Raw genomic sequence first — 13,299 nt, 5'->3', positions numbered from 1 at the left:
GCTTTGGCGCTGGATTGAGTGAGGGTTCAAATTCTGCCTCTGCCAATTACTGACTGTGTGTCTTGGAAAAGTTCCTTCACTTTACTGTACCTCGGTCATCCCATCTCTACACTGGAGGTGGAACAATTCTTGCAGTGTCATTTTTTGAGCATTAAATGAGACGTGTACATATCAGTTACTTAGAACAGGGCCCAGTAACACCAAGCACTGTATAAGGGCTGGTTGTTATTATAGAACACAGATAAGGACACCCAGGGTGATGAAAAGAAAGTGAGAGGATACAGAAGGGGACAGAGACCAGAACTGGTGGCAGAGAGCTGGGGTAGAGTCATCGCTGGCACTGGCCCACAGGTGGGTAAAGTCCTCACACCCCTGCCTGCAGCCTTCTGGGCTATTCAATGGTCGGGCTGGCGCGCGGTCCCGTCTAACTCCCGCCGGGTGCCCGCAGTCCCGTGCGCTGCTCCGCCAGGTGGCCCGCGGCCTCGCCGACGCCCAGGACGTGCTGAGCAGCCTGCCGAGCCCCGAGCTGTTCCCCGGCGTCGGCCCGACCCTGGAGCTGCTGGCGGCCGCGGGGCGGGACGTGGCGGCCTGCGTGAGTGCGCCGCGCCCTGGCCGCGCACCCTTCCCGGCTCGCTCTGCGCCCCTGGTCTCCAGGCCAGGCCCCCCGACTGCGAATCTGTCCCATGAGGCCAGAAACGGGCGCAGACACGATTCACGTCCTCTCGGTGTCCCCAAATCCGGGCTTTGGTCTGCGGCTGGGAGGGGGAGGGGTGGGGAGGCTCGGTTCCCCGCCGCCTTCCTTAACCTCCTGTTCTCCCTCCAGCTCGAGCTGGTCCGGCCAGGCTCCCGGAGGAAGTCCCTGCGGCGGCCCAGGAGGCGTCCCCAAACTCGCACAGCTGTGCGTGGAGCAGGCGGGAAAGCGGCTAGACGGGAGCCCGGCTTGGAGCCGTGAGGGTCTGGAGGGGGGTCTTTCGGGGAAGGAGATCCCTGACTCAGCCCCGCTCCGCCTCCTTCCCGGGCTGCAGGACTCGCCTCGGTGCCACGAAGCCACCGTCATCTTCAACCTCCTGCGCCTGCTCGCGTGGGACCTGCGGCTGGTGGCGCACTCGGGTCCTTGTCTGTGATCCCGCCGCGGCTCCGCCTGGGACCCGAAGCTCTGGGGGCGCCTGGTTGCGGACGCCGCCCTCCTCCGTGACCCCATCGGACCAGGCGGGTCTCTCGGCCTGGACCCGCCGGCGCTGGTGCCAGAGGCGCCCTTTTCCCAAAGACCACAACGAGTTCCCCCGGAAGCAGCGATATTTCCGCGGGATGCGTTGCCCTAAGATCTTCCAGGGCCCGGGCCGGCAGGAAAAGACTGGAGTCCGTGTCCGCCTTGGTCGCTGACCACCACGTACCGTGGACCAGTTTCTACTTCTGTGGTTACAGGAACAGCCCTGTCTCATGACAGGCCCCAGCCCTGCTTTGAACCTTCAGTGCCCGCTTTGCGAGTCCATGAGTATGTGACTCTTGGACGTCCCCGCTGGGGAAGTCTCTTTCCCTGAGGGACTGGGTAGTGAAAGGGCTAAAAGTCCTCTGGATAAGTGGTTTTTTGAATTCCGTTACTTAAACGTGTTTTGTATTTATGAAGTTCCTGTGTGTATTTGCCGTTCTGTCTTCTGTTGTTAATTAATTGCGAATTATTAACTATTTTTGCATTTCTGTGGGTTGTTTATTCCGTGATCATCTTGAGGGGGGCTGTTCAGCACAAAATGCTGAGACAGGGAAATCAGGTGACCTGAGTTTCAGTTCTGCCCCTGCCCCTTAAGTGTTGCGTGTCTGGGCAAATTACTTCTCTCTGAGCCTCAGTTTACTCATTTATGCCATGGCATTGTTACACTTCCCTTGCAGTGAGTCCTATACATTGAAATAATGTTTCTGAAGCTTCCAGCTGAAGCCACAGAATGGCCTTAATGATTGGTCTCCATTAAATAATCACACACGTAAGTGCAGAACAATTGCACTTTTATAATTTGTCTGCATCTGTGGATGGGCAATCTTCGTGGCCAACTGCAAAGCCTGTTTGCCGAGGTCACACAGCTAGAGAGGGTCAGAGCCAGGTTTGAGCCCCAGAGTCTAGCTCCAGCTCCCATGCTCCTAAGCACTCCCCTGAACTTCCTTTCTAAGAGAAACAGTATGATGTTGGGGGATTTTGAGATAATCTGTCAATTTTCAGGATTCCTCCCCTGATGTAAGGCCGATGCAATTAATAGAAACTGACCAGAAAGAACACTGGTAGGTGACTTGGGCACATCCCTGCTGTTGCTTTTATTTTTAGAAAACATGTTTATTGGGCTTCCCTGGTGGCGCAGTGGTTGAGAGTCCGCCTGCCGATGCAGGGGACACGGGTTCGAGCCCCGGTCCGGGAAGATCCCACCTGCCGCGGAGTGGCTGGGCCCGTGAGCCATGGCCGCTGGGCCTGCGGCATCCGGAGCCTGTGCTCCGCAACGGGAGAGGCCGCAACAGTGAGAGGCCCGCGTACAGCAAAAAAACAAAAAACATGTTTATTTATTTTGGCTGCTCTGGGTCTGAGTTGCGGCATGCGTGCAGGATCTAGTTCCTCTAGCACGGATAGAGACCGGGCCCCCCGCACAGAGTCTTACCCACTGGGCCCCCAGGGAAGTCCACCTGCTGTTACAGGTGAACCTATCTGCAGGGCAGGAATAGAGACGTGGACCTAGAGAATGGACATGTGGACAGAGTTGGGGCAGGGGAGGGTGGGACGAAGTGGGAGGGTAGGACTGACATATATACACTACCAGGCGTAAAATAGCTAGCTAGTGGGAACCTGCTCTAGAGCACAGGAAGCTCAGCTCGGTCGGTGCTCTGTGACGACCTAGATGGGTGGGGTGGGGGCGTGGGAATGAGGTCCAGGACGGAGGGGATATAGGCATACATATGGCTGATTCACTTCATTGTACAGCAGAAACTAATGCAACGTTGTAAAGCAATTATATTCCAATAAAAAAATTTCTAAAAACCGTTACGTATCAGAGCTCAGAGACATTCCCAAATGAGGACTTTGGTCCACCCTCTCCCTGGAATTATGAATGAGGGAAAGAGGGGGTGGGAGTAATAGTCAAAAGGACTCCACACCTTCTGTTCGAGACGTCCATTACCTCCGAGTCAGGAGATGTAGCTACACTGGGGCTGTTGAGTGTAGTGGTTACTCTCTGGTGTCAGACAGAACTCAGTTAATATCCTGCCCTCACCACTTATTTGCTGTATGACCTTGGGCAAGTCTCTTAACCCCTCTGAGTCCCTGCAGTTTCCTCTGTATTTGCAATGTAGGCAAAGCACAGGATGTCCTTGGTGCTACCATGAGTATTCAGTAGCACGTTGTGAGGGAATTCCCTGCCATTCGAGTGGTCAGGACGCTGCGCTTTCACTGCCGAGGGCCCGGATCAATCCCTGGTCGGGGAACTGAGATCCTGCAGGCAGCGCGGCCAAAAACAACAACAACAGCAACACAGAAGACAAACCATATTGTGGCAGAGCCTCTGTGAACAGGGTGAGACATGTACAGGCTCACAGAAGGAGGGGCGTGTCTCTGTTTCTCTTTTCCACTGACTGTTCCCTTTTCCTGGAAGGCTCCCCCTCGGATCTCCACAGACCTCCCTTCCTCACTTCCTTTAGGTCTTCCCTCAAATGTCATTTCATTACCTTATTAATACAGACTTCCTCTCGCACTCTGCTCTCGTCCCTGCTTCACTTCTTTCATTTTCCGTTATCTGACTTTACCTAACGTAATACATACCACACGCCTAATCCCCGTGTCCCAGACAGGTACTGTCTTGTACCTCTCTCTAGTAAAAAGCTCCATGAAGGATTGTTTCATGTCTTTTCTTTTTTCAATGCTCTCTTCCTGGCACCTTGAGCAGGGTCTGACCCAAAGCTGGGGTGGGAGGGCAAATAGGTACTTGGTGAATGAATGAAGGCATTTTTCTCAACCCCACCTGATTTCCCCGAAGTACTGGTCACAGCTCAATTTCATAGCACCTCCTCCTATTCCTGGGTCCTTGTGTGCCTGACAGAGAGCAGGTCGGTGCAGGCTCCCGACCTCCCCCACGCTGCCTCTATCGGTACCAGGTGGGGAAGGGTGGGGAGCAGCTGGTGTCCTCTCTGAATTCGCGAGTGTTTTGCCTTTCTCCCTCTCCCTGCCACCCGCAGCAGCACCCCTGGACCTTCTGCCGTCTCCCAGACAGCCTCCCTCTTGGAAGTTCCAGGCTCTTCATGGCAACACCTCCTACAGGTGCCTTTTCCCTCTACTCCCTGTACTGGGGCCTCTGCCAAAAAGGAAGTCCCTCTGTCCCCTCCCCACCCCAGTCCTAGATCAGCCTGGGCCCCGGCGCAGGAGACCCTCCGTGTGGGGCTGAAGCTGCCCCAGCCCTGATTTTGACTTCCTTACTGACTTTCTTGGAGGTGAAATGGGACATGAATCCATGTCAGTTTCTCTTTCCCTGAGCAGCTCACATGGCTCACAGGCCCCGCCCCGCTCTGGGCTTTCCCAGCGCTAGCCTCCCCTGTCGCCAGTGTCAGCCTCTAGCCGTGTTTTCACTTTTCCTACATCAGCTGGGATTGCCCAGCTGCACAGGCTAAAAGCTGCGCCATGGAACTCAGGCAGGAATTACACCTGAGACGGAGCTGGAAGTTCAGAGACGCGGACAGAGCAGCGAGCTGAGATCCAGAGAAGGAGGCTGAAGTCAGAGACGCCGGAGGAGACTGAGAGACCCCAGGCGGCAGCCTCAGAGCGGACACTCGATCCCCCATCTGCTGCAGATCGCGACGCCCTCCCTCCCCTCACCTTCTGTCCTTCCTTAACACAGACGTGGCCCCCGGCTGCACGCTGGTGCTGGTGCTGATGACCATGGCGCCGAGCAGGACAGGAACGGTTCCTGTGCCCTCACCCCTCGGGGCCCTCCCAGGGGCAAGGGGCTGCCACATGGCCCAGTTCAAGTCTCTGTCCCCACAAGAGCTGCAGGCCTTCAAGAGGGCCAAGGATGCCTTTGTGAGTCTCCCCCCGACCCCTCCTGCAGTGGGCGACCCTCCACCCCTCCCTCTGTGCGCTCCCAGGCTACCTGGCCTGAAGGTGGGCCTGCCCTCCCCGCACTGGGCTGACCTCCACCCTCCCCGCGGTGGGCGATCTCCTGTCCTCCTGCGGTGGACGTGCCTCTACGGTTCTTCTGGAAGTCAACCTCCCGTCCTCCTGTTGTTGGCCATCCTCCAGTCTCCCTGGGGTCTTCCCTCCGTCCCTCCCGCTGTGGGCTGACCTTGCCCTTGCTCTCTAGGAAGAGTCGCTCTTGCAGAAGGACTGGAACTGCAGCTCCCGCCTCTTCCCCAGGACCCGGGACCTGAGGCAGCTGCAGGTGAGTTGGGGGAGTCAGGCCTGCCTGCCCTCACCTGCCCGCCCTGCTCCGGCTCTGCAGGTGGCCCCTCACCTCCTCCTTCCCTCACGTCCTTCTCTCCCTGCCCTCCCCACTCGTCCCCTGACCCCTTCCCCTCAGCCAACCATATCGGCTCTCACCTGACCCCGACTTTCACCTTCCACTGTCCCTTCCTCTGTCCCCCTCACCTGTGCCTCCTCGCCTGTTCTCTCTCGCGTGCAACTCTCACCTGTCTTCTGTCTCCTCCTCAGGTGTGGGAGCGCCCCGTGGCCTTGGAGGCGGAGCTGGCCCTGACACTGAACGTCCTGGAGGCCACGGCTAACTCATCCCCGGATCACATCCTGGACCAGCCCCTTCACACGCTGCACCACATCCACTCCAAGCTCCAGGCCTGCGTGAGCGCTCGGGGCACCCGGGCCGCGTCTGGGCTCTGGCCACCTGTACGTGCCCCTCTGTCCCAGGCCCTGCCTCACACCCTCAACGCCACCCTCCTCTGTCCACAGGTCCCAGCTCGGCCCACAGCAGGCCCCAGGCCCCGGGGCCGCCTCCACCACTGGCTGCACCGGCTCCAGGAGGCCCCGAAGAAGGTGAGTGACCGGGGAGGGGAAACCGATGGCTGGGCTCAGCTGGGAGCCCAGACGTGGGAGCTACTGAGCCATCCCTCTCTGCCCCCAGGAGTCCCGGGACTGCCTCGAAGCCTCTGTCATGTTCAACCTCTTCCGCCTCCTCACCCAGGACCTGAAATGTGTTGCCAGTGGAGACCAGTGTGTCTGACCCCAGAGACCCACCTGCAATGTGTCTCAGCATCTTCGATATTATTTATGTGTCAAAACCTTTTTTAATTTATTGCCTCCAAGTCACTTTTTTTATATTTATGTGTGTGATTTCTCAAGCTCAGACCCCATAAAATGTTTATTTTTCTACTTTTTATAAAAACTGTACAAATAAACAATGAAGAAAAGATGCTCTTTTTGGTGTGGGACTGTGTGTGTGTGTGTGTGTGTGTGTGTGTGTGTTGGTTTTTCTTTGCTGCCATAACAAATTCTCACAAACTGAGCCTCACAACACAACACAAATTCATTATCTTACGTTTCTGCAGGTCAGAAATCTGGGTGGGCTCAGCTAATTTCCCTGCTGTGGGTCTCACAAGGCTGATCGAAGTGTCGCTGGCTGGATTGTTTCGGAGGCTCTGTGCAGGATCCTCTTCCAAACTCATTTAAGTTGTTGGCAGAATTCTGTTCCTTGCGCTTGTCAGACTGAGATCCCTTTTCCTTGCTGGCTGTGAGGGCCCATCCTTAGCTCTTTGCAACTTCTTTCTGGTCCCTGCACATTGACCCTACATCCCAGAGTCTGTAATGGTGAGTCAAATCCTTCTCATGCTTGGAATCCCTCTCATTTCTCCTGCCACATTTCTCTTCTACCTCCAGCCTGAGAAAGTTCTCTGCTCTTAAGAACTCGTGTGTTTAGACCGGGTCCACTCAGGGAATCCAGGATAATCTCTCTCTTTTAGAGTCCATAAATCTTAATTACATCTGCAAAGTCCCTTTGGCATGTAACAGAGGATATTCATAGGTCTGAGATTGCGGGTTGGCATCTTTGGGGGCCATAATTCATCCTCCCACAGTATGTGTGTGATGGTATGATGGTGTCATTAGATTGCATTCTGTTATAAGTAAAGTAATATTAACTCAAAGTGCCTTAATAATGAGAACATTTATTATTGTACAGGATGAGAAATCTCAAACAGCAGGGTCCATTTAAGCTGAGCTTCCGGTATGGCTCCCAGATCACATGTAGCCACCGTGCACTTGAAAGGTAACTAGTACAAGCCGAGCTGTGCTCTAAGAATAAAATATCCTTCAGAATTTAACGACTTCTTATTTTTCTTATTTTTCTTTTTTCAGATGTTGCCTGCCTCATTTCTCCACTGTATGCTTACTATTTTTTCTCTTTGTAGTTAATAAGGATGTGGAGAGAGTTTGAGACCATGTAAATTCCTGTTACTTCTCAAACTCTGACCTATTCATTTTAGCATCCATTGTTGGAGTTTGCCTTACAGTTACTATTATGACCATTACCAAATAGTGAGCCTCTAATGTCATCATTCTTTCCACATTTCTTAGTCGACATTCTACTGTTAGGAAGAGCTTTCCTCCCCTTCCTGATTCATGTATTTACCAATGGCTTTATATCAACATGGACTCATGAGTTATTATTTTATAATTGTAGTTCTTTACTATCATTTATCGTGATGCTCAAGTTGTCCCAGATGAGGCTAATGGGAACCTTTTCAAGAGGGCTCATGTCCTTTTGATGTGTCCCCATCATTTGTTGAGCACCTCCTCGCTTTCTGGTATCAGATTCCCAGGCTCCTTTTGTAATTTTCCTGCCTCATCTCTGTAACTCTGGCCATTTCCCCAAGGAGCTCTGGTTCCTTTTAGTGGAGGACAGTATTTAGAAACCAAGACCTGGGTGAACTGATTGCTACAAGGATATCATTGCTTCTATACTCTCTGTGGATAGAGCTAGGAAACAGATGTGTGTACATCTGTGTGTACAGATACAGATCTGTGTGTACAGATGTGTGTACAGATGTGTGTACAGATGTGTGTACATCTGTGTGTACAGATAGAGCTAGGAAACAGATGTGTGTACATACAGAATTTTTATTTACTGTTTAAAAGATTTTAAATCATTAATAATTTTACATTGATTATATATTTAAATTATATTTTGGGTATACTGGGTCAAATAAAGTATATTTTAAATTAAGTTCATATATATTTTTTAAGCACGGTTACTGAAAATTTTAAATGGTATGCATGGCTCGCATAATATTTATACTGAAGTGTGCCAGTTTAGAGAGCATGATGTCATAGTAGAGCCAGGGTTCTTCCATCTGGCTGCTCCTCCATCCTCAGTGTATCAGTACTGTCTCCCCTCATGGTCATAAGATGGCTGCCACAGCTCCAGCCATCACACAACCACATAATTGTCTATAAAGCTGGATGTCAGAGATTCCAGCTAGCTGTCTCTATATCTGTTATCCCTTCTTCCTTTACCTAGTGGATTTAAGAGTGCTCTACTAAAGACAACATTTTCCAGCTTTCCCTGCATCTATGGCACTATGTTTTGGCCAATGAAAATGAGTGAAAGCAATCTGAGCACCTTATGAGTTGGTCCTTTAAAGGAAATGGCAACGCCCTCCTCGTTTCCTGTCTCCACTCTTGCTGAATGACAGAAATGAGAGCAGCCACCTTATTTTGCCAATTTTCTAGGATATTTACAGTGGATATAGAATTCTGTGTTGACAGTTTTCTTTTTCTTTCAGTACATTAAAGATTCAAGGGTAATTTATATACGGACTTAGGTCCTCTTTCTCTGGGGCTCCCTCCATATTAGGATTTCTCCTCTCAGTTTCCAACTACTCTTGCCGCCCTGAACTCTAGGGTCTGATACTTCAAGTCAATGACAGGTTTTCTTGGCTTCCCTGGTGGCGCAGTGGTTGAGAGTCCGCCTGCCGATGCAGGGGACACGGGTTCGTGCCCCGGTCCGGGAAGATCCCCCATGCTGCGTCCGCGGCTGGGCCCGTGAGCCATGGCCGCTGAGCCTGCGCGTCCGGAGCCTGTGCTCCGCAACGGGAGAGGCCACAACAGCGAGAGGTCCGCGTACCGCGAAAAAATAAATAAATAAATGACTGTTTTTCTGCTTGAGTTCAAGCTGTCCCTTGCCACACGAACGGAGGTGCATCCTCAGAGGAAAAGCCGTATGAACTTGATCTCACATAGTGTGTTCCATTGTTTTTTTTTCCTTCAGCTTTAATGAGATATGATTGACACATAACGTCACCTAAGTTTAAGGTATACAACATGTTGATTTGATACATTTATATGTGGCAAAATGATTACACCATAGCATTAGCTAACACCTCCATCCATCCCATCACATAATTCTCATTTCTTTTTTGTGGTGAGAACATTTAAGATCCAGTCTCTTGCAACTTTCAAGTATATAATGTAGTGCTCTGATGAATTTTACACTTAGGTAACTGACATTTTAAGACGTGAGAGGAATTCCCTGGAGGTCTAGTGGTTAGGACTCAGTGCTTTCACAGCTGTGGGCCGGGTTCAGGGAAATAAGATCCTGCAAGCCATACAGAGGGGCCAAAAAAAAAGATATGAAACCTCTACATCATCCTGTGCTTTTTCAACTCAATTCTTTCTACGACATAGACAGTCACTAGTCTGCTTCTGGCTGCTGTAGATTAGTTTTTCCTGCCTGCTCTACAAATTCGTGTAGTGGGAATTATCCAGAATTATACACTGTGTACTCTGTTGTGTGGGTTCTTTTTTCTTTCACTCAACATAATGGTCTTGAACTGCATCCACGTTGTGTATATCTTGTTTTTTCCTTTCACTGCTGAAAAGTATTCCCTTGTTTGGGAATCATTACAAATCATAGATGACTTTCCGTGTCTAGCTTCTCTAAGATCTTTATGGCGAAAAAGAGCCAAAAGAATTAGAATTGAAGCTTGTGGAGAGAGCTTGGGATTCCAAAATGGGATAGAGGCAGTATATATTAAGGTCTTGGCAGTAGCCAAAATGGACCATTTTGGGGCCAAGAGAATGGTCTGTGACAGCCTTCAAATTGCGCCACCTGCTGAGTTGGAAGGAAGGTATTGGACGATCCATATAAACCAGAGGTGCAGGGGAGGTACCATTAGGGGACCTGGGAGGTGTATCCATATTTCCCTTGGAAGAGCTGATCTTGCCTCCCGCCTCAGATAATGGCTGTTGAGCTTCTTGCTGTTCTGACAGAAAATCCTCAGTATTTGGCTTTCTTGAGTTTTGCTCTACGATTCTTTTTTTTTTTTTTTTTTTTTTTTTTTCCGGTACGCGGGCCTCTCACTGTTGTGGCCTCTCCCGTTGTGGAGCACAGGCTCCGGATGCGCAGGCTCAGCAGCCATGGCTCACCGGCCCAGCCGCGGACGCAGCATGTGGGATCTTCCCGGACCGGGGCACGAACCCGCGTCCCCTGCATCGGCAGGCGGACTCTCAACCACTGTGCCACCAGGGAAGCCCCGCTCTATGATTCTTGAACCAAACCTGCAGGACTGTTGGATGTATGTCCATTTTTGAGGCCATTTCTCTCTGAAGGCTAGGGGTGGGGTATGGATTTTTATTGAAAAGGGAGTTCAAATCTGCCAAATGTTTCCTCGTGAACATAGTTTGTTTCCTTTTTGGATGCTTCCGGTACTTTCCTTTTGAAAGGTCGTCTGGATCCGACACCCTGTAATCTAGATGTGCTTCCATGCTGTGGTCTAGTAATAAGCGAAAAAGTCCATTCTTTATTTTATTTTTGGCCATGCTGCTCGGCTTGCAGGATCTTAGTTCCCCAACCAGGGATCGAACCCGTGCCCCCTGCAGTGGAGGGCACAGTCCCAACCACTGGACCACCAGGAAATTCCCAGTGTCTTCCATTCCTTAAAATGCTGAATCCCCTCCAACTTCTGCCTGTGTCTGGTTTCTCTCCAGTGCCTTCAAATAGTTGGGTTTTTGTTTTGTTTTGTTTTGTTTTGTTTTTGCGGTACGCGGGCCTCTCACCACTGTGGCCTCTCCCGTTGCGGAGCACAGGCTCCCGACGCACAGGCTCAGCGGCCATGGCTCACGGGCCTAGCCGCTCTGCGGCATGTGGGATCTTCCCGGACCGGGGCACGAACCCGTGTCCCCTGCATTGGCAGGCGGACTCTCAACCACTGCGCCACCAGGGAAGCCCCCCTGTTTTGTTTTTTAATATTTTGTTCAGAGTTGGCAATTGCTGTCTGTGGGGAAGTAAGACAGTACCCTCTCACCTGTCCATGTCGTGCCTTTCTCCTCCTCCTGTTTTCCCTCAGGTGAGTGATTTTTCACTTGCGGTCTCTCCCATGGTTGCCGTTGGATGTCAGCTGGGATTTGATTGACCTGAAGGCTTGACGGGGCTGGAGGGAGTTGATGGCTCACCCACAGGGCAGCTGTTGGCTGGGAGTTCAGCTGGACATGCTGAGCAGAGCGCTTACAGGTGCCTTGTCTGCCACCATTGGCTGAACCTTGACCCACCCACACTGGGTGCAAGAGGCATGGATTCTTTCCCAGGACCAGAACGAGTTCCCTGGATGCAGTGACATTTCCGTGGGATGCATGGCCAGAATATCTTTCAAGGTGGTCAGCAGAAGACTTGATTCCTGGGTTGCTTTGGTCACTGACCCCCACATACCATGAACCAGTCTGACATAATTACCTGGGCTCCTCTGACCATTACAGGCCTGGTCCTCTAATGTGAACCCCCAACACGTTTTGGGGATTTTATAAATCTGTCACTCTTGGACCTCCCCACCTGAGCAGGTCTCGTTCCCTGAGGGATTTTGGGATCACAGATGTCAAAGTTCCCAGTTATGATACTTTGGTTCCTGCTGTTTATGTGTCCTCGTGTTTGCAAACCCTGTACCTCTGGTGTCAATCTTTTCTCCCGGTGTCGATTCATTTTCATTATCAGATGGTGTTACACTTACTCGTGGGAGCAGTCATTTTGAGACAGTGTGAGTGGAAGAAGCCCAACTCTGAACTCAGATCTGAATTTGATACCCAGATGGAACATTTATCTGCTGAGTGACATTTAGTAATATATTTGCCTTTCCTGGCCTCTAGATTTCTTCCTCTGAAAATACCTTAGAGATACCTCTCTTTGAAAGGTTCATTTATTCATCCACGCAGCCATTCAGTTATCCATTCATTATATACATGGACAGTATTTCCTAGCTGCCTGTTATTTGCCAGTATTGGGAATACAGAGCCACAGGTCCCTCTCCTCGGGGAGCTTCAGACTGGGGAGGGAGCTGGTCATTAAAATTTGAAGAACAGAAAGGAGGCCAGTGTGCTGCAGTCCAGAACTCCACAAAGAGGTGGCTAGGAGTGAAGTTAAACAGGTAGATAGGGACCAGGGCCTTGGATGTCTGTGAGATCTTCAAGCACTTGGACCTTCCTGGAAGATACACAGGCAGTCACTGCAGAGTTCTAAGCAAAGAAGCAACTGCTCCAGTTTATGTTTCTAAAAGTTCAGGCCTCATAAGAGGAGAGCGCCCAGGAATGCCTAAGAGTAGAGGAGGGAGTTCAGGTGTGAGATGATGGTGACGTGCATTCACGTAGAGAGGTTCTTCTGTAAATTAGAAACAATATACGTAAAGCAACTAGCATCTCACCTGGTGGACAGAAGTATCTCAAGTACGATAAAGGAGACAGTATGGTTGTAGTGGTTAAAGATGCAAGCTCTGAGGTCACAGAGATCTTAGAATCCCGACTTCTGCTCGCTTAGTTACTGCATGACCTTGGGCTAGTCAGTTAAACTTTTAGTTTCCAATCAGTAAACTATATTATAATATCCTTCGTCACTGGGTGGTAGTGGGAATTAAATGTGTTAAATCATGTCAAGTACCAAGGCACAGTCCCTGGCACAACCTAAGGACTCGTTATTAAAGCAATATATCACCATTAAAATTTTTTTCTAACATGTGAACTGTCAAAGAAGACAGGAAGCTTTATCCTAGAGCCCTAATCCCTAAAATGGATAAAGGAGACACGGTAGTTGCCAGCCCAGCAAAAATCTCTCACGTCATTCTTTGTGGCACAGCCCTTCCCCCACGTCATTCTTGATTGACCTAAACCAACCTACAGGAGCCCTCTTGCTAAAGACTCCTGTAGGCTTGGCTCTGTGTCTGCATCAGCCAGGATCCCCGCAGGAGACCAAATGGTCAAATGGGGTAAGGGAGTTATTTAAGCAACAAAGTACAGATGTGGGGTATGGTTAGGGGAAACCAACACAGGGCAGCACCTGGGCCCACCCAACA

General features: G+C 50.8%; 1 protein-coding gene across 1 annotated transcript; it reads right to left on the bottom strand.

Moving 5' to 3' along the window:
- Positions 1-9,913: 9,913 nt before the first annotated feature.
- LOC112415380 (divergent paired-related homeobox) lies at positions 9,914-10,732 on the bottom strand. The gene is made up of 2 exons (XM_024768306.1): positions 10,491-10,732; positions 9,914-10,148 (listed from the first exon to the last, which is right to left on the bottom strand). The coding sequence occupies exons 1-2, from the start codon at positions 10,730-10,732 to the stop codon at positions 9,914-9,916; spliced, it is 477 nt and encodes a 158-aa protein (XP_024624074.1).
- Between the last annotated feature and the right edge of the window lie 2,567 nt (positions 10,733-13,299).

Source organism: Neophocaena asiaeorientalis, unplaced genomic scaffold, assembly GCF_003031525.2.
Source record: "Neophocaena asiaeorientalis asiaeorientalis breed wild unplaced genomic scaffold, Neophocaena_asiaeorientalis_V1.1 scaffold629, whole genome shotgun sequence".
NCBI classification, from domain to species: domain Eukaryota; kingdom Metazoa; phylum Chordata; class Mammalia; order Artiodactyla; family Phocoenidae; genus Neophocaena; species Neophocaena asiaeorientalis.
Note: the sequence above shows the minus strand (reverse complement) of the source record. Positions and strands in the feature narration are given on the sequence as shown.